Here is a 21,707-nt window from a genome sequence, read left to right on the forward strand (position 1 = left end):
GTAATCACAAGTTTTCTGATTCAGTTTAGAGAGAAGAGGCAGTGCTCTTTTACTTTATCTGAGAGAACATACAGAATTGTAACTAACTTCCATTTAGGATTTCCCTACACTGCTTTGCTCTTTTCCTTGCATCAGGCAGTACAACTGGTGTGTTGTCATTCTAATTGTATATGGCAGTGTTTAATTTTTCCTCAGAAATACTTTCAGAGCAAATAACCGCAGAGCTTTGCTTTTCTGCATTTTTGTTCTGAATTAAGAAACTAATTAACTGTAACTTGACTTCAGTTTGTAGGACAGAGAAACTCACTCATAAAGACAAGCCATCAACTTCGGGATGAATAATTCCTAGTAACTTTTGGAGATTAGATGTTTTGCTTTGTCTTTCTCTTCTCTGCAGTGTTGCAAGTGCTAATATGGATAATGAATCTTTCCTGGCAGATAAGTTTTTATAGTAAATCTTTGCTTCCTTTCAGACTACTTAGTTTTATGAGACATTGCCTGAGGGATGGTACTCATTGCTGAGGCATATTTTGTGTTTTGTAGATTGAGGTGAATATTAGATGAAGCAGGGATAGGAAACAAAGTTTGTGTACTATTCTGTGCCCATTCTCCTTCTGTTTGGTGAATAATGGAAACTACTTGTGTATTCCCTTGTGCTCTCTAGCCCTGATCTGATCTATCAGTGTTTAGATAATATTCCATTCAGCTGGAGTGTAAGGCTCAGTTTCCTTTAACACTTTTATTTATTGTTATCCTCTGTGTACCTAAGCTTTTCTGGGGGAGAAATAGGGAGGGAGTCTCTTTTTTTTTTTTTTTTTTTTTTTTTTTTTTTTCTCTCTGAAGTGGAATCTTATTTCTTTTCCACCTATCGTCTCTATTTCTTCACTCTTCAGCAGGGACTCTTCTTGTCCTATTCAAAAGATTTGGAAGGAAGAGTCCCAGTGGGTTCTATGAGATTAGCTTTGGTTTAGCAGTCTCTATAGCTGAAAACAGACAGTGGAATATATCATCCAAAGCAGAGATGAGAATGGGGAGATAAAAGTTTAGTGATTATTAATGAATTGTTGCATCTTCCTCGTTGAGTTGTAATACATAGAAAGGAAATGCAAGACAGCAGTTTAGTGTCTGAGGAAGTGGTAAATGTGGTTGTATTTGACTCTGCAAACAGTGAACTAATGCTTTGGGTATTCTATCCTATTAAACTTTATAGTTCCAAATGGGGAAAAAAAAATCTGTTGGTAGTTATACTACTTTTGTCATATTCTGGGTGTATCTTTATTATGTGGGAAAACAATCCCAAAATATATATTTGCTTATGAGTTTAAATTCATGCCCACAAGTGAACATTTGAAAATTAAAAAGAATTAGGTATAACAGTTTTAATATATGAATTTATTAAATACAGGGATTTGTCACGCATTTAGCAACATACGAAGAGGTAATATTGCAACATCTTTGACAATTTTGTTAAATTCTTTTATCTTTTTTTTTGAAATTTGTGTTTTGATGTACTTCTACTTTATTCATCAGAGAAAGCAACCAGTGAGATGAACACTGCAGAGGACTGGGGCCTCATCTTAGACATCTGTGATAAAGTTGGACAGTCACGCACAGGGTAAGTGACTTCAGAAATTTCCTGCCCAAACTTTTTTAACTTTGTTATTTCAGTCTCATACTCAGATGAGAGGAAGGAAATTTTTGTTGCCTTGTATAGACTTTTGCAACAGCTCCATTTAGCTTAAGTTTATTACAAGTAAAAGGAAAATATATGGATTTTCTGCTCAAATATTTTGCAGTTCTTCCTTTGGAGATACTAGCTGAAGTGTTAAAATTAGGACTTGCCTACAGCAGCTTTTCACCAATGTAACAGAATAAACTGATATGTTTTAGCAGTGTCACTGTAAACCCAGAAGACTTCATGAGGGATTTTTCTTACAGAATCATAATCTAGGTTGGAAGTGACCTCCAGAGGTCATCTAGTCCAACCCCCCAGCTTGAAACAGGTCTAATTAGATCAGGTTGCTCAGGACCGTGTCAAGTCTTGAATGCCTCCAAGGTCAGAGTTTCCACAACCTCTATGGGCAACATGTTTCAGTATTTCAGTATTTAACTACCCTCACAGTAAGTAAGTAAATAAATAAATAATCCTGCAATCTGATTACAGTTTCCCCTATTCCAACTTGCCTGTTGCATCTTGTCCTATGACTGTGCAGCTCTAAGAAAGAGTCTGGCTGCATCGTCCTATGTATTCTTTGATTGATTAGTTGTAGAAAGCGGTAAGAGCCCCTTTTAGTCTGCTGTTCTCAAAACTGAAAGCAGTTCTCCATCTCCCCTTGTATGTGACTCTCCTCTGACCATCCTGGCAGCCCTCCATTGGACTTACTGCAGTGCATCAATATCTTTCTTGCACTGGGGAGCCCCAAACTGGACAAAGTACTCCAGATGCAATCTTACAAGTGCAGAATGGAGGGGAAGGATCACTTCCCTGGCCCTGTTGGCTGCGCTGACCACTTGTTTGACCCAGGATGCAGTTGATTGTCTTTGCTGCCAGGCTGCACTGCTGATACCTGTCACCCAATAGGACCTGCAGATCCTTTCCTGCAGAGCTGCTTTTTAGGTGGTCAGCTCCTGGCCTTTGCTGGTGCAGACCATCCGAAATGTAACACCTTGCCCTTGCTCTTGTTGAACTTGATGAAGTTCTAGTCTGCCCATTTCTCCAGCCTGTCCAGGTCCCTCTGAATACTAGCCCGGCCCTCCAGTATATTGATTGGTGACAACAGCAAACTGGGGGGGAGTAAAGTTGCTGAGAGTGCACTGCCTCCCATCATTCAGGTTATTAGTGAAGACACTTAGCAGTGTTGGTCCTAGCAGAGATTCCTGAGGGACCCCACTAGTTACTGCCTGCTAGCTGGAATTTGCACCACTGGTGACAACTCTTTGAGCTTAGGAAGCCAGCCAGTTTTCCATCCACCTTATCATCCTTTTATCCAGCCCATATTTCACCAGTTGGGTGATAAGGAGGCTATGTGAGCTTCAACTGTTTGTCAAAACTTTGCTAAAACCAAGGTATAAAGCATCTGCTGCCCTTCCCTTGTTCTCACCACCAGACTACCAGTGTCTTTTTCACAGAAAGCAATGAGGTTCTGTGTTTCTTCCCCTTATTTTGAGAAGCTATTCTCTGACATCAGGGCTTTGATAAATGTACATTTTGAAAACCTGATATTAAATTAAACACATCTTAATATGGGTCGCTAATGCTTCCATTATCAATTCTTCACTGAGCTGTCCCATAGGCTTTATGCATGCAATTGTTTTCTGGACATGAAAAGTTAAAGTATAATTTGAATTAGCAAATAAAAAATACACTGAAATAATGTCTTTAAACTGTATCTATAGTGTTTTTGGTTTTATTCAGCGTAGTATTAGGCTTTGGAAATGTTTTAAATACATCTTCTCCAAGCATTCCCTGTAACAATTCAGGTAAGGAATAGCCTCAAAAAGAGAGTTATGCCATTGCTGCTGTTTAGTGAAAGGCTTCTCAGAGAATGACATGGATTGCCTTGTAAGACTGCGGGAAACAGTGTGAGATGCCAGACAGCAAATTCCCACCTGGGACTTTTGTTCCAAAGGACAGGTTTGCAAATAAGCTTATTGCTTGGGATTAGAGATGGTCTCTAGAGGAGTACTTATAAATAGCATGGCATATTGAGACTTCTGTGCTGTTGTGTATAGCTGTAGTTAACAGCTGGCAAGTTGTTAATAATGTTTCATATTAGTCCGTATATGTAAAACTGCATTTCTGCTCCTTGTGCATGTTGATGCTGAGCCTGTAACAATAACTATATTATTGAAGGCTTCAGTATTCTATTTAATCACTGAAAGCATTCCCACAGACAAGATTTAGTTTCACAGCAACTTAGCCTGAACACTGCTCAAATGTACGTAGCTGCAAGAGACAGCTGCTTGTGAGTACAGACAAAGCTAGAGATCTTCTGGTAATGTGCAGCTAAATTTCTCTGGGACAGATGGAATTTCTGTTATGATTTGTGGTTTTTGTTTGTTTGTTTTTGTTTTTTGTGTGTTTGTGTTCGTTTTTTTTTTTTTATTAAAACAGTGGTTTTATCCTGGTTGTGACTTTAACCTTTGTAATATTTACCCTGCTTGTAATAGGCTGCCAGCTGACTCATTGCTTAAATTCAGATTCTGTTAAAACTTGCTGATAGTGGGTTTTCTTTGTTTTGATGGATTATGTCATGCCATAGGAAGGTAAAGCAAGACAAAGTTCCCCATTTAACAAGTTTAAATCAGATATGCTACGCTGTTTGAAATTCTGCAGTTTAAGTTCCTGTGGCAAGGATGCTAGTCTTCTTAACTGGGATCTGCTTTAATCTTTTAACCAATTCTAGTCCAATACAAGCTGTCTGCTACTGTTCTTGGTAGAAGTTTAGATTATAAAATCTCTGTTTATGGGTTTTCTTTGTACTTTGAGCTTCTGTAAGCTCCATTGCATGCCTGCAGCATTTCAGATGTAGATCCTCTTACACGTGAAGCCACAGTAGACTAGAAGGACTATTCTTCATCATGTGGCACTTTTTGTCCCACAGCGTTACATGGCACATGGTCTCATTTAGGTCTGCCAACAACTTGTTTGCATCTAGAGTAATTGTTGGAAACCTGTTATGCTACAAAGGTGCTACATTTTCTCTTAAGATAAATGAGTTACAGTTCAGTAACAGAATTGCTACTGTTAACTTTTACATTGTAGTACCTTCGTTACAGAGAATTGCCAATAGCTAAAAATTTTATCTGTCTTCCCTTAATCCAACTGACTAAAACAGGTTTTAGCAAGTTAGAAATTCACTGAATCTCTCTCTTTGACTACTTTCTCTATTTCAATAGAGAAATTTCAAAATCTGATTAGAGTTGATGCCGGAATTTTCATAGAAAACCCTGGAAAGACAGTAAATTCAGTAATATTTTTAATAATATGCCTGTTTTACAATAGCATATATAAAGTATTGCCATATGTAGTGTGGAATTAACTTGATAATTTCTGTGCGTTTCACATATCAGGTTCCTAAGATGATCTAAAATTTGTCTGAGACAATCAACACATTTTTTTAATTCTGAATTTGGTTTAGGAACTAGTACAGCTCAGCACTTGCATATTACATTGTTTGCATCCCATTTTTGTGGACTATTGGTAATTCAGTGAGCAAGTTGCCTTTTCAACATGGAAACATGATTAAAACAAAGGTTTTACCATTGGAGGCAATCTTTTTTCTGTTTTTATACAGCATTATTGAACACTTGTTTATTTAAAAAAAAATTTATCATATTTGACTGGCATTTTTAATTGTCCGACTACAGGAAAGGTATAGATTTTTGCATAGTATTGGTTTTCTGCAATGAAAATGCTTACACAACTGAATCTATAGTTTATCAGCTCTGAGTAAAATAATGTTATAAAATTTGAATGATTCATTAAGCAGAATAAAGGGGAAAATTAAAGGCCACATATAGTATATTTTAGCATGAAGCGCTCCTCGTTCCTCAGTCAGTTCAGTGCTAGTCAGTTCCTGAGTCTAATTCTGTTTGCATTTGGCTTTGAGATGGTTGTACCTTTTGCATTGACTTCATGAGACATGTCAAGTCTTTATGTTTGAAACTATCACAACTTCATTTTTCTCCAGAAAAGTCACTTAATAAAAATGATGGCTGAAAAAAAATGAAGTCAGCGACTGGGAGAAGGCACCAATGGTTGAGAAAATAGAAATGTTCATTGCCAGTGCTCTCTATTGGGGGTGGGAGTGGGTATTGAAAAACTGTCATTGAGAAATGGTTTGTCTATATTGCTGCTTGCCTAACTTTGTCCTGATTCCTTATGGATTAATCACTGCCTCAGTGAGTCAGTATTCTGGTTAGCCAGTTCTTCTTTGGTTGTTTTGTGCCTGTTCATACAAGACAGAACAGTAAAATTGCTTACTTGACAGTCTTCCAAACTACCTTCTATTTTTTTTTTTTTTTTTCCCCTCAAGTTACCCAATCTCTAGCATTTTACATAGTCATTGCAGTGTATGTCTTAACAGGCTGGCTAGGAAGCTCTTTCACTAGCTTGTTTCTAAAGGAACAAGGAGGAAAATTGAGTCACCTGTGTAGTCTTGAGCCCCACGGTCAGTTACCTTAGACTGTAAATGAACAATAAATTCCTGAAAATATATGAAACGTTTTGTGCAGTATTTTAGATTCCAGTTGCTGTTAATTTTGTCTTTGTTAAATAAAATATAATCAAATACGTTATTTTGTACTCTCTAAAACTAAAACTGAAACTTATTGTGAATGTTTTCTGGAAATATTAGTATATAATACCATAGCTTCTCTTGTATCTTGCCCTAGTTTCCCCCTACTGATTTGTTATTCCCTCTCACTGGGCTGCCTCTGAAATTTTGATTGTAGAATCATTGGAGCAGAACTGTGGCCCAATATTTGTATAGCATGGTCTGGAGAGATGCCTAATAAATAGATAGAATTCTGTTCTCATGGGGTGTGTGCCTTCCCTCTGATTTCTGCATAGTGCTTCTCATAATTTACAAACTAAATTGTATGATGAATTAATTTGAGGTAAAAATAAGGATTACAGTTCTGTCTAGAATAGGGATTCTTAGTCTGTGTAACTAAACATTGGTAAGCCTGGAATTTTTTTTGGTATAGATGTAATTAAAAGATTTTTTTTAAACATTTGAGCATGTTAAGACATTAACACTCAAATATTGGTCGTTTCTGTTAAATATATGAGCAAATATTTTTTTGTTGTTGTTTTTTAGGGCGTTTTTATGAATTACTGAGGGGTTTCTTGTTGGTTTTTTTACCTTTTCAAAATTGTACTTGACACATGTCAAGATCATTTGGCTTTGAGGCTTTCTTGTTACTTTATTACTTTTTAATAAGACTTTGGATTCCTTAATAAAAAAATCTTAGGCTAATGGTCCTTTTCCTGAACTGCTAAGCTCTTGATCATGCACCCTACCTTTATAAATACTGGCTTAACAATTAATGGACATGCACTTTCTTGTGCTTGCACTCATATAACATTGGTAGTCCTACTCATAAATTAATGGTTAAAAAAAGCAGTTATTTCTGAAAACTTTAGCATGTATTCTTTCTCAAGTAAAGTGAACATATGAGAAGTCTTGGATAATTAATAGATAAAAGGCAGTGCTTGCCTTATAGCCTTCATTTGTAAGAATTGGTTATATGAAGGTATACACTGAGTGATATGTAGTCTTGCTGTGTGACAGCATTTTCTATAATTAGTACTACTAAATATGAGGTGGACATTTCTGTAAAATGTAGACACTGCCAAATATAGTATAGCCAAGCAGTGGTGTAACTTATACCTAAGTTTCATGTTAGTTCTTGGATATCAGTTCAATAGAAAAATAATTTTGCGTAAAAAAAAAAAAGTTGTTACTATAAATACTCCAGAAATGCATAAAATCTCTTAGTTTAAATTTACCTTCTCTTTTCCTCTTTCCCTACTTAACCTCTTTCAGGGTTATCTTTTCAGGGCTATTCAACAAAAAATGCTTGTACGCCCATGGTAAATTCCTACCCCAGCCTCGCTCAGCCTTCCACCACCTTTAAAGACAGAACGAAATAACAAAGTCACACAGATTTTAATATGCTAAACTGTGTCTGAAACTCCCATTCAAATTCTTTCTTAAATTTCCTTTTCACATTATTTCTATCTACCACAACATAGGTAAGACTTGAATTCTGTATTTAATTGTTTTGAAACTTTGATGTAGAATGTCTAACAGGTTTTTTTAGCACTTGTTGGTTCATTGCATATCTTCTTTATAAATGTTATTCTGTGGACTAAAAGATACTCTGAGGAACGTAGTGGTGGTAATTTAAAAAAAAAAGTAGTAAAAAGGTGTTGGTAATCAGTATGTAAGCAAATGCTCTTACATATGTATGTGAAATACAGAAGAGTGTGCATGGACTATAGAGAATTACGGTTCTCTAATTGTAAGGCATTTTATGCATTTCTGGAGTATTTACAGTAATTCTCTCAACTACAAAAGGTAACATAACTTGCTGAGAGGTTTTGATAACTAAGAAAGCTATTAATCCTACAGATAGAAATGGCTACAACTGTTAATGGTGTTAATTTATTTTTTTTAATGTTGCACTTACAAGCTACTAAATAATTTACTGACGATGTTCGGGAGAGCTTGCTGTCTGTTAGTGTTGTCACACATTGTCATGTGTGCAATAGGAAATGTTCATTCCATTACATTTTTTTAAATGTCTTGTGTTTTTTAGGCCTAAGGACTGCCTGCGTTCTATTATGAAGAGAGTGAACCATAAAGATCCCCATGTTGCTATGCAAGCATTAACAGTAGGTTCTTTTTAATGTAGTGCTTTTTCTTCCTGAAAAGTTATATTGCAAAAAAATCTTCTCTGAGTTTTAATCTATCTTTCTTTAGCTTCTAGGAGCATGTGTATCAAACTGTGGTAAAATCTTTCATTTAGAAGTCTGTTCAAGAGATTTTGCCAGTGAAGTAAGCAATGTGTTGAATAAGGTAATGTATTCCACTAATTTATGCAACTCAAAGAAAAGTGAAAACAGAGAATGGGGGTAATCTGAAAGTGGAATGGAATCTACTTTTGGAAGACTGGAAGTTTGGTGGTGGGGGAAGGATGTAATATTACTGGGAAGACTGTGGCTGTGAGAAAGAACTTCCTGAATGCCACTTCACACTACAGTTACTTATGTATTCTGTTTGGGGGAGGTGGGGTGTGGTGTGTTAATTTATAAATATACAAATTCATTTTCACGTTAAATAACAGCAGTGAAACACTAAATACAGATGTGGTGAAATGGAGATAATACAGGGCTTTTGTATAACCTTATTTTGCTTTATTTTGGGCCTAGTACGTACTGTACTAGTACAAACACAATGCTGGTGTACTATTCTCCCTTTCTAATAAAGATATCCCTTAGTGATAAACTTGACTTCAAAATAAAGTGTCTATAGAGTTTATATTGGCAGTAACATGAAATTATTTGAAATTAAGGAATTAACAGATTCCTGTATTATTTAACTAGTTTCTACTGTTCTTGCAGGGTCATCCAAAAGTTTGTGAAAAGCTGAAAGCACTTATGGTGGAATGGACTGATGAATTCAAGAATGACCCACAGCTTAGTTTAATATCTGCTATGATAAAAAATCTTAAGGAACAAGGAGTTACTTTCCCAGCTATTGGTTCACAGGTATATTAAATTTTGTGGTTGTTCTTAAAGGGTATCACACATTCTTTTTATCCTCAATTCTGTATTTTACAGTCTTTAGTCTTGAATTCTATAATGTGTTTGGCAAATAAAATGAAATCTCTTGTCTTGATAAAACGTTCCTTTGAGGGGTGACATGCTCCGATTTACTTTAGATTTTTATATTGCAGATGAATGCAAATCAAAATGGTGAACTAAATGCATTGTCAGTTTTTTGTTGAATTCATTTTTACATCTTTCACTCTTGGCTAGGCTGCTGAACAGGCAAAAGCAAGTCCAGCTCTAGTTGCTAAAGATCCTGGTACAGTAGCCAACAAAAAGGAAGAGGAGGATTTAGCTAAAGGTGAGTGCATTTACTTGCTGACCTGGTGAATATATTAGTAAATATCAAATAAAACAGGAACAAATGTTTTGCTTCCTTCCTCTATGTGAATAGTATATTTATGGGTTGTGTTTATGATTTCTATTCCTTTCTTTTTGTACTCTTCCTGGAAGGTTAGAGATTAAAACTATTTGATGTGTAAAAAATATGAAACATTCCTGATTTTTACTTTTTTTTCCCCCTTGCAAAACTGAAACAGCACAGTAAAAAATCTGCAAAATCTCATGTTAAGGACATGTTCCACTATGGAAATGTTTGATACAAGTTCTGCACTTGGATTTTCCCTCTTCCTGGGGCAAGTGAAGCTCATTCATTTGCAATTTAAACATTTGATGGAAGGAGAAAATAAGGATTATAGTTTAAGTTGTATGCAAAGTATTTTGGGTATACTACTTTAAACTTTTATTCCTTTGAATACTGCTTCTGTAGTATACTTTAAGGCTTTGATTGCTGTAAGCATTAAATGTCTCACTGCAGCCCCAGTAAACAAAACCAGGATGGCTTCTTTTGACTTACTGTTGTACTAAGGTATATTTAAAGGTCATTTAATGATCCTATACCAGACATGTGTGAAGAGTTATTCTTAGAGTAGTTTGATCTTTATGGTCTAGATACTGTTTTTTGAGGTCAAACTTCAGCAGTGTAAAGGCATCAAATGTTAGCCCTTCTACGTAGTATGGCTTTGGGCTTAAAGTTGTAACAATGGCTGTTCGCTGTATGAGTGAAGTTCTTGCGCTAGTAGTTGGTGGATGTTTGCAGTTTCTCCTCCTTGATAGACATTTTTTTGTTTAGCTATTATCTAACATAACATTGATTTATGTAAATCGCCATTAGCCTGTCTGTAATGGTTTCTTCAACAGTTGACCCACCAAAGTCTACTTTTAAAGGGATCTGTGTCTCAAAGTTTCATATTCTGCATGGGTTCTCTAATGTTTGTTCTCTTGTTTTTTGTGTCCTGCTCTGTCCCTTCTTAAACATGATCATTTTTTTCACGAACTTGGAGGAGTTTAATATCAGTGAAACCTTTCTGCTCAGTCAAGTTTAATTGAAAATGACCAAGAAGTGTAAAATTATTCAAGGAATGATAGGGAGAGAAAAGGAATAGACAAAATTTTGCTTGTCTAAGCAAAAATCTTTTTCTTAATTATGAATTAAGGAGGCACTTTTTTACTGTGAGGGTGACTGTGCACTGGCACAAGTTGCCCAGGGAGGTTGTGGAGTCTCCATCCTTGGAGATATTCAAAAGCCATCTGGACATAGTCCTGGGCAGCCAGCACTAGGTGACCCTGCTTGAGCAAGGAATTGGACAAGATGACCTCCAGAGGTGTCTTCCAACCTCAACCAATCTGTGCGATTCTCCGATTCTGTGAATTCAGGCTAAAGACTCCTCATCGAACAGAGAAACAATGTGTACCTGAACAGCTGTGTTTTGTTTTTGTTTTTTTTCTCCTGTTTCAAGCAATCTTGAAAAATTCAACATCATGTATATGCTAGTAAGAATGTAAAACTTTACATCAGTTCAAGGTAATAATAATATAATAATAAAAAATTGATGACTTCACTGAGATATCCTGTTTGTGCTTAAGTGCTATTTATTCATCCTGTCCATGTTGAAAGCCTCAGTAAATCTATGGGCAGATTTGAGCTCTCTAGTTGTAAAACATCTTTTTGTCTTTTACCATTATTTCTAAGTGAAAGGCAGAAGTTGACTATGATGCAAAAGGAATGGAATTATACTAAAAGTTTTCACGGAGTGAAATTTTCCTATCATTCAACCCATTTTTATAGGGAATTTTCATGTTGATAACTCTTCTTTTGTAGCTATTGAACTGTCACTAAAAGAACAAAGGCAACAGCAAACAACACTTTCCAGTTTGTATCCGAGCACCTCAAGCCTTTTAACAAATCACAAACATGAGGGCCGAAAAGTTCGTGCAATCTATGATTTTGAGGCTGCTGAAGACAATGAATTAACTTTTAAAGCTGGAGAACTTATAACTATCCTCGATGACAGGTAATTTATATAGAATGTCTACCAGAAGTATATGAGACTGTAAAAAATCAATTGGGAATAATCATATCTTCTATGTAGAAGCATACATTGGAATACAATTGCAATAAAATATATTTACATATTAAATACTTTATTTTGTTATCTCCTAGATTTTTTACATACAAATGTAATTGCATAAAGATTCTTGTATAAAGATTTCTGCGTATATACAAATTGTATTTATCTACAAGTAATATAAATGCATTGTACAGTGCAGTTCCTAGGAAAATTCCATGTGAGTGTGGGTTTTTTTAATGTATGGGGTTTTTAATTATTTTTTTTTATCTTTAGTGATCCAAATTGGTGGAAAGGTGAAACTCATCAGGGTATAGGATTGTTTCCATCTAATTTTGTAACAGCTGATCTTTCTGCTGAGCCAGAAATGAGTAAGTAACATTACATTTATGTATATATGTTAAGCCTTGCCATGGCCCAAGGGATATTTCTGTAGTGATTTACTTTCCCTATTTCCTTTCCGTTACGATAGAGTTCAGTTGCAAGTTAATGTAATACTCAAAGTAACACTGAGGAGCCCTTGCTGTGCTCTCGCAAACAACAGTCATATCTTTGTGCCAGACCAAGGTTGCCCAAGCTGGCATCTGCTGAAAAATATGATGATGTCTACTGCTGGCTTTGTCAGTAGCTTCCTTGAGACTCATTTAACAACTCCATTGACACCTAGATAAAAGTAGGCAACAGCAGGTTTTTTCCAAATTGCCATTTTGCCTGGTTGCAATGGTACTTATCTAATTAAGGAAAAACTGAAGGCCCCTGGGCAGATAGGAGTCAGAGACAGATTAACACTGTTCAAACAATTCAAGAAACCTGCATACTGTAGGTATGTATGTGTGCATAATGCAAGGATGTTTTTTTCTGCATACTGGTTATCTTCTTGTATCTATTTATATCAGTCTAACCTACTCTAAATATTTAATAAAAATATTAAATATTAGACAAGGTTTTATGATTCTAGAACTGATTTCTGTAAATCTGATGGGTTTGCAAGATTAATCTCCTGTGATCTCAATATGAGCGTGCCAAAGGTATGAGCAGGTCAGCAGAATTACATGCTGTAGGAGTCATCTGTTCTATGTTAAGACTAACTGATAAAAGTGGTATAAGAGTAATATTTGGCAGCTTTTTTGTTGTGGCCTCCACTATAGAGGAGTGAGATGCTTTTGCAGTTACTATTTGATGGAGAAGGAATAGCTAAATTTGAAAACTTTCAATTCTATACTTTGCTCTGGAGAAAAGAATGCTGCTTTGTCATAGATGATTTTACCAGTTTTCTCTTAAACCTGACTCATTAGCCCTATTTCTTCCAATCACTCTCTCTTAGTCTGTTTTCCTGATGTCTTATTGATAAGTATGTTATGTGCAGGGAGACTACGATAAAGACATTTACTTCTAAAACATGTTTCTACTGACCTTGTGTGAACTGATGTCTTTTTTTTATGCAATTTACAGATTTGTTTAAGAAAATTGTTTAAGTCTATGGAGATGTTTTTGGCCCTCAAATGTCAACGAAATATTAATTTTTTTTAATTTTCACAGTAGATGTTTCAAATGTGAAGAACTTAGGCAACATGCTAGCTGTATAACATTTACGTCATTGTTTTGTTTATTTTTATTTTATAAAATAAAATCTGCCTGTTTATCTTACAGTGAAAGCTGAGAAGAAAACTGTGCAGTTCAGTGATGAAGTTCAAGTAGAGACAATAGAACCTGAGCCTGAACCAGTTTATATTGATGAAGTAAGCATGATAAAAGTACTGATTTTCAACTGCTGCTACATTTAAATATGTGATGTTTAACCCTTTCATCCTGTACTTCAAAAACAATTTGAAATGTCAGGAGAACATAATCAAAAGAGAATGGGAAGGGAAAGTTGATGTAATTAAAAAAAAAAAAAAAACCTGCAGTATTCTAATTTGTTCATGTGTCTTGAAGTTCTTAGGAATTTCTGAAACTGAATTTGGAAACTGCATTTCATTTAGGGCCCTACTCCAGGATTGTACAGCTGTTCACCTCCAAACTAGAAGCTTGGTGTGGAGTGATGCATTTGCTTTCAAGTTTTGCTTTAAATACTTCAGGATACCTCAGAGATAGCCATCTTGAATGTTGTCTTAGATTTATTTCCAGTATAACCACCACTGTCTTTCCCCAGTCTGAAAGATCCTTTTCCTTCTCTAAAAACTGTGAGCTTTTTGTTGCTCTGCAAGTAATATTTAGTGAGATTCACACAATCTCACCACAGTGATTCTGCAAGGTTCCCAGGAACTCTCAGCCCAGGATGTTTTTCCCGTGCCTCTTCTCCCCGCCCCCCCCCACCCCAGGGCTTAGAATTGTTCTTTTTAGAATTTTTCCCTTTCTCTCTCATGACCTTCCATTTCTTTCTCAACTAGGGTTCTGTCATTGTTTTTTTAAAATGAAAAAGCAGTTACTGCCTTCCTAAAGTCCTATTTGACTCCTGCCTCAAATACTTTTCCTCCCAAGAGATACTAGTTTGTAGTGTGCCGAAATCGCTTATCTCAGGCCTGCCTTGAGGTGCCTTCCAGCTTTTGTCTTCTGTGATTCCAAGTTGGTTTATGTTTTAGTGTCTTGTTTTGTTTTTAAACTTACCATAGTATAATTTTTAAGGAAGTAGTTAATTTGGCTTCTTCCTGCCTTTCCTGGGGTTAAGGAGGAAAAAACATAGTTTTAGTTTCCACCTTGATACAACCTATATAACTCTGGACTGTTAAAGGCTATTTATTTGATAGCACTCAGCTAAAAAGTGATTTTTAATCATTTACATGTATGTTTGGTTAAGCAATATAGTCCACTCCAAGACATACTTTTCAAAGAGTTTATGCCTGTTAATTTTCTACCCTTTGCTATTTTTATAAATGGGTTGCTCTTAAACTGGTTAATCAAGGATGACTTATTCCGAAGTCAACCATGCAACCCCTCCAAATATCATCTTAAAAAAACCCCTTTCCTATATATTAGTAATGACATTACTCATGTGCTGATAGGTCTCATACACTTACAAAATGCAGGGTAGTTTTTCAGTGAATTTAGTTTTAAGTACCCATTTCTTCTTAAAGTACTCTCTCAACTTACTCTGTCGAAACATTTCCACTAATCCCACTAGGTGGTGGTATTACATATGTAATAACTAGAATGGAAAAACAGAAACTGCTCAAAAAATACTGTTTAGAAGGACTTTTGGAATAAAGGGGTATTCTGCATGTTCCACTTGTTACTACTAAAAATTTTTATCATTTGGCTTTTCTTTGTTCAAGCATCTTTATTCCTGTAAAGTAGCATGTTTGATTTGTATTTTCTTAAAGTTAGTCTAGATGATTTCCAAGTCCCAAGAGATCCAAATGGCTGCTGTAAATAGCTGCTTTAATTTACTATCCTGAAAGTGTTAATTGTGTCCCCCACATATGCCCTAATTACACAATTTGTGTTCTAGGATAAAATGGACCAGCTCTTGCAGATGTTACAAAGTGCGGATCCATCTGATGACCAGCCAGACCTCCCAGAATTGCTTCATCTTGAGGGTAAGAAAATCTCATGGGTGTTTTTGTTGTTGTTTTCCTCTCTGGTAATTACCTATATCAAAACAAATTGAAACTAAGCTGAAACTACTCCAGCTTCATGTGCACACCACAAGCATGCCTGAGGAAAGTGCCTGGGCCATAATTATCTTCTCACTTCCTGTTTCCTACATCTAAAAGACCAAAGTGCAAAACTTTAACTTAAAACAAGCCCACTGCTCTCTCAAGTAAACTGTATTCTATATTTCTTTCCTTTTCAAGACCCAGGAATACTTAATTCAGTCTTATTCATCCATTTTTTTTTCCTTCATGGAGTAGCACAGCATGAACTGCAAAAGGAGTGTAAGGAAGATTCCATGAGAGGAAGCAGAAATACTACCAAGGCTTAGAATAGACCTGTGGGTGTCCCACATGCTTTTCACTTGCATGCGTATTTCTATAGGACTTTAATATTAATGAATACCTTATACAGTGCTACAAATTAGACTAGTCCTTTAGACTCAAATTATTCAGACTGTCTCTTCAAAGAGGCATTATAGACCATTCTACCTAGGTTGATAGATGAAGCAAAATTTTTGGAAGAGAACTTTGGAGAAGGAAGTAAAGAAACTTACCCATTATGAGACAGAACATTGGCTTAAATTGGCGATTTGGATAGGACCAGATTTTAAGAAAATGGCAGATTCCAGATCTATCTAGAAGTTAATCAGGAAATAGTGCATAAGCTTGTAAGCTTTTAGATATCTCCCATCTTTCCATACCCATCTGATTCATCATACCTGTAAATGAATCCTGTTTTAGGAACTGCACATCAGTGACGTGTTTGCACGTATTCTAGTTCCACTAACGCTAAAGAGGGGTAAAAAGAAACGTGTATGGTTTTATTCTTTCAAGTACCAAATATAGTTATAGAGGCTGTTGTCTAAGAAGCGGGTTGCCTATATCTGGTCCAGGACAGAGGCAAAGAAATTAAAGGTATGCTTGTCAGCCAACCTCCAGATATGGCTTACATTAGGATCTCCTTTCAAAATGCATTGTGAGATCATTAGAACAATGGTGAATTTTATATTGAACTGTGGGACTGCTTCTAGAGTCGGAAATCTGTAGTGTAGTCAGATGATCGCTCCCCAGCTACCTACAAGAGCACTTGCCAAACGTGTGGCCGTGTATAGTTCTACAATGCCATATTCAAGCCTGTACTTCCTCTACACTCAGGTAGGCCTTAGGTAGCTACTATTTTTGGCATAGGTTCTGGGAATTTTGTTGTAGATGTGTGTTGGATCTTGGGTTCCTACCAGTGGTGGCAGGTGCTGATCAACATTTGACAAAAAAACACTTCATTTTCTTCTGCCATCCATATGTCCAGTCACAAATGTCTGTAAATTGGAGAGCTCATCCCAACACTTACAAGAGCCCAGGATTTGTAGTTAGCAGCAGTGCAGTCATCATGTTAGTGTACAGACATCTAAGCAATCCTTGTCATGGCTTTTACCACACTTCACGTTATACATAAAAATAAGCAGAACTTACATCAGGTTTTACATCTTTTCCTAGCATTTCTGCCAATGTGTTACTGATCCCAGGTTCAAAGAAGCAGATGGATGCCTTTCATACAACTCCTCTTTCAAGGAACATATCAGTGATGCCCTTTAACCCATCATGGCACAGAGGCTTTCAGGACCTTCTGCATCTCTAATTTGGGAAAACTGGGAGTGAAGACAGTGTTCCAGAGCTGCTTATAATGCATTTAGGTCATCTTTGATGCCTGAATCTTTTTTTTTTTTCCTCATCTCTCAGTTTGAATGTTGAGTGGTTCTTGGGATTAAAAACATCTCTTGATTAGTTAATAGTTCATTGCTCGGATAAGTGGGCACGTTATGCATTCTGGAGTAGGGTTAGACGGTAGTATCCCCTTTCAGCTTCCTTGTCTGTTTATTTTACATTTGACAACTCCATCATTCTGTTAGTTAACTGCGGTTTGCTTGGCAGTCACATGAACCCAATGCCCTTGTCCTGAAAGTTGGCAGGGGGTGCATTTTTGTTTATTTTAATGCTTTTCCATTCTACTTCTGGTAAGTTTTTGTGTTGGTTTTTGCACACGTTAGTGGTTTGAAAAAGCGCCCTTCCCCCAGTTAGGGTTCTAGTGAGATAGCAATGTGCTATTAGTGTCTGACGTGCAGATGATTTGAATCATTGCAATCTGTTTTCCCCTTCATTGTTTTCATAGGTAGTCTTTTTGTAGTAATGTTAGTTGAGCACATGATCTAGGTTGCAGTGGCAAATTTTCTTCCTTGAAGAGATCACCTTTCAGATTTACCTGCACTTTTGTATGCAAAATAGTTTCAGCTTTACATTCTCTGGATGTTAAATGTGTTTTGTTTCACTGTATTTTTATTTTCTTTTTGAAATGTGCTTTTTAAACTGCACCACTACTGAAAACTAGCTGGATCTCATTCTTAAATTGTTCATGACACTACCTCTGTTACTATAAGTTTTTTGGAATACAGATTATAGTAATGATTTAAAAAAAAAAAAAAAAAATTTGGACTACCATCTATACATTTCTATCTGATAATTTTTTTAAAGATGCTTTCTGACTTGCAGTATGGAAATCTTTATTACTCTGATATATTTTAATGTCTTTCTATTCTAGCAATGTGCCACCAGATGGGACCTCTCATAGATGAAAAGTTGGAAGATATAGACAGGTAAAAAAAGTCAAATGTTTTGACTCAAATTAAGATTCATTCTTAGAAATACCAGTGTTGTTACTTAATGATATTTTAATCATTTCTGTGAATACTGGCAAAGAAAATAGGTGTATTTATTAGTAGCTTCTTATCTGGGAAGAGGTCTGAAGGATTTTTTCCCTAGTCACACAATATTTTGTAGTAGTAGTATTGTACTGTTTGACATTCTGGCACTTGTCAGGCATCACTTCACAGGCAGTAAGAATACGTTGCTTATCACACCTCATTAAAGTTTCCCTGTATTGTCTGTTCTGTATTGAAGTTATCTAAATTGTAGAATAAGCTGTAAAATATATTTTCTAGGAAACATTCAGAACTTTCAGAGCTCAATATTAAAGCAATGGAGGCTCTTTCTTTGTATAATAAATTGATGAATGAAGACCCAATGTATTCCATGTATGCAAAACTACAAAACCAACAGTATTATATGCAGTCATCTGGTGTTTCTGGCTCTCAGGTATGTATATAACCTTTAATAGCCATTGATGTTATTAAGTACATATTGAGCTATGGTTGATTTCTTATAAATTATTAGTGATAAGCAGTTTTTCACGAGCTAGCTTTTTTTACAAAACTTGCTCAAATATTTTTTTTTACAGTATACTTCTCTACATTACTAAAATAAATATGTACTGATATATAAAATGTGGTGGAGCATGTTGATTGCAAGTAATAATTTATTTCCTATTTCTGCCCTTCTGTTCCCACCTCCCTTGCCCCCTGAGTTGGAAACCTCTTTTTATGATCTTTGTTACCTTAGTGCTAGGTTAAAATCATCTTGCTCCCTCAGAGATAATCTCAAACGAAAGAGCAGTGTTTTCTCTCAACATGATATGTAAAAAAACAAAACAAAAAACCCCAAACCTATTGTTTGTTTTCAGCCGCAAGCTTTGGATATTCTCCTTTTGCAGGTTCTAACACTTTTAGTTATTTTCTGTTCGGTTCTTTCTGATCAAGGAAAAAGCCCATCCTGTGCTTTGAGTTGCACATAAAATTAAAAATTAAAGCTGCCAGGGCTTTGCATGGTGGGTCAAAGAAAGTAAAGAACCAAAGGAGTACAATTCCTGTTTACGATTATGCCCTCCCCACCCTAAAAATCAATCTCTTCTTTTAGTTTCCTTTTTTTTAAAATAACAGTAGAGAGCATTTAGCATTTATTTACTGAAGTTAAAAATTATAATTCTTTCATGGCAGCATTTCCATGTAATTGACTTATCTCTGAGTAAGTCTTTTGGCTTATTCATATACTATGGTATTTTTAAAAGGTCTTTTAAACATTTAAATGTTTAATTCCATAGTCTAATGCACACTTGCTGTATTCTTTTCCTGTTTATAGGAATATGTAACCTTTCAAACTGTTTTTCAATAATTTACTTGCTTTTTGAATGAGTAAAAAAAAAAAAAAAATTCAAGCCAACTTATTAACACCTATGCAGTATTATATAAACATTGAAGCAGATTTAGTTCTTTTAGCTTCCTACAAATATGTACTTTCTTTCAGTGTCTTTTAAAGAAGAGCATGTATGTTTTTGCAGTGTCATTAAGAACAACATTGTCTTCCGTTCATATGTGATAAGCAATCATGTCATGACCCTATCAAATAATTTTAATGTTTCATAAATGGGCATGTTTCTGGGCATTCTTAAAGGGAAAAAACGGGATTTTGTGGTGAAGATGAGCCAGTATAAAGTTCTGAAAAGTTAGGAGGTCTCATGCCTTTGCTGCCTCCTAAAATTCTTTTGCAATATTGATACGCCTTCTATGAATATATCATCTGAGATTCATGGATCTTAAGATAGAAGAGCTGTATATCATAAACTTACATGAACTCAGTTGTGCATGAGACCTGATAATTTCTTCTAGTAATTTGTGTTAAGCCAAATAATTCATGATTGAACAAAAGCATAGGGTTTAGTAATTTAGTCTTGCTTTAGAATACAGTTGACTAGCAAGCTTTTCCTCTAGTTAGTTGTAAAACATTACCTTATTTTCAACTGACATTTTCTTAGACCTCTTTCTCCCTTCTGCCCCGCTCAAACAATTTTACAATGGCAGTCTCAACAGTTACATGAAATGATAGGTTAACTAACGACACGAAAATAGTACATTATTGGCTTTCCATTTTAACGATTCTACTTAGTGAAAGTTATCTGGGCATCAAAGTGTTCTGCTTTGGACTGCTATTTGTTACATGATTTAAATGCTTTGGTATTTTTATTCAAAAGCAGAAGCTCTTAATTAGCATGAGTGATAGTAATTAAAATAACATTTGGAATACAAGTTTTCCAGTAAACTATTTGACCTTTTTAGTACTGGAGCCTGAGGTTAGAAATGTAAACAGTGTCCTTTGAAAATGTGGTAATTTTTTTGTACTGCAACGCTTAATAGAAGACAATCAGTTGCTGTCTATTAAAACATCTGTAATAAAAGGTTTGAGAGGCTGTCTTTAAGTTCTAAAGTCAGATATTAAATACCAAGTTTTCTTGTATTTTAGTCTTAATACTTCTTTAACTTCCTAGGTTTATCCGGGGCAACCTCAAAGTAATGCATATTTGGTGGCAGGGAGCGCACAGATGGGCCATATTCAAGGCTATAATCTTCCTCCTGAACAACTCTCTTCTCTCAGCCAAGGCACAGTTACTCCATCTGCCAGCTCAGTACTGCCTGGTCAGCCTGCACAGACATCTTACACAAAGTAATTTTAAGTATTTTCCTATTCAAGTTTAAATCAATTTAAACATAAAGGACTACAGATGATAATTTAAAGGAGATTTTTTTTTCCTTACAGAAGTATAATTTTAAACACAACGGAAAGATACTTCAGTGCAATTATTTCCAGCGTGCTTTTTATTGGTGTCGTGTATTTGGTAAAAATTCCTGACAAACTTCAAACTTTTCTGTTGTTTTCATAATTTTCTCTAGTTTTTAATTTTGTATAGAAGAAATGTGTAATTTTTATATATATATTTTTTTTATATAAAAGAAAAATTAGAGAAAATGATATAGACATGACTAATTTTTTTTTTTTTTAAGTTAACTTTTAATATACATTTAATGATGAAGATTATCTGCTGCTCTGGCTGGCTTTGCATAATTTCTGAGCTAGTGTATATTGTATTGTTCTTTTTTCAAATATCTTACTGGGGAAGCATGGGGAGAATTCTGCTCATTTTGGGAAAGAAGTGAATGGGCTATGAATACTTACAAAAGCTTATACAGCTTCTCCATATAAAGGAGCTACAAGTGGCTTTCTATTTTGGGTAGATGCCCAAAGATGCTGAGCTTTGGCTAAGCTACCTATATTGTGAGAAAGTTTTGAATTGACCTTAGGAAAACATTAGTTGTTTGAGGTTGGGTTTGTTTTTTTTTTTTTTTTACTCTCTGTATAAAGTAATTTTATTTTATAAAGTTGGGAGAGACATCCATCTTGGGTTATTAAAGTATTTGGTAGTCTCTGTCCCCCAGTTACTTATTTGGGGTGGTAAGACATATTGGTAAAGCGAGTTTCTGCATACTTCATCTGACTTATTTTCCTATTTAAAAGGGTTGGGTTTTGGTTTTTTCATGAGCAGAATGGAAGATAGATGGGATTCCATGTTGCACATTAAAACAAAGTATAGATTCGCAGTCTAGTTTTAAATCCATGGGAGGTGTGTTAGGTGTGTTTAAATCTGAG

The 21,707-nt window shown here is 35.5% G+C and overlaps 1 protein-coding gene across 4 annotated transcripts in view; it reads left to right on the forward strand.

Annotated features, from left to right (window-relative positions):
* The window catches only part of STAM (signal transducing adaptor molecule), a 40,095-nt gene that overhangs the window by 12,938 nt on the left and 5,450 nt on the right, over positions 1-21,707 (forward strand). For all 4 annotated transcript variants that reach the window (XM_076331636.1, XM_076331638.1, XM_076331637.1 and 1 more), the window contains 12 exons: positions 1,531-1,615; positions 8,329-8,404; positions 8,493-8,588; positions 9,134-9,280; positions 9,551-9,641; positions 11,502-11,694; positions 12,025-12,119; positions 13,399-13,487; positions 15,197-15,284; positions 17,935-17,989; positions 18,335-18,488; positions 20,551-20,726. In XM_076331636.1, coding sequence (XP_076187751.1) covers positions 1,531-1,615; positions 8,329-8,404; positions 8,493-8,588; positions 9,134-9,280; positions 9,551-9,641; positions 11,502-11,694; positions 12,025-12,119; positions 13,399-13,487; positions 15,197-15,284; positions 17,935-17,989; positions 18,335-18,488; positions 20,551-20,726 — 1,345 coding nt within the window. The remainder of the gene's footprint in view (positions 1-1,530; positions 1,616-8,328; positions 8,405-8,492; positions 8,589-9,133; positions 9,281-9,550; positions 9,642-11,501; positions 11,695-12,024; positions 12,120-13,398; positions 13,488-15,196; positions 15,285-17,934; positions 17,990-18,334; positions 18,489-20,550; positions 20,727-21,707) is intronic.

This window comes from Aptenodytes patagonicus, chromosome 2 (genome assembly GCF_965638725.1).
Source record: "Aptenodytes patagonicus chromosome 2, bAptPat1.pri.cur, whole genome shotgun sequence".
Lineage (NCBI taxonomy): Eukaryota > Metazoa > Chordata > Aves > Sphenisciformes > Spheniscidae > Aptenodytes > Aptenodytes patagonicus.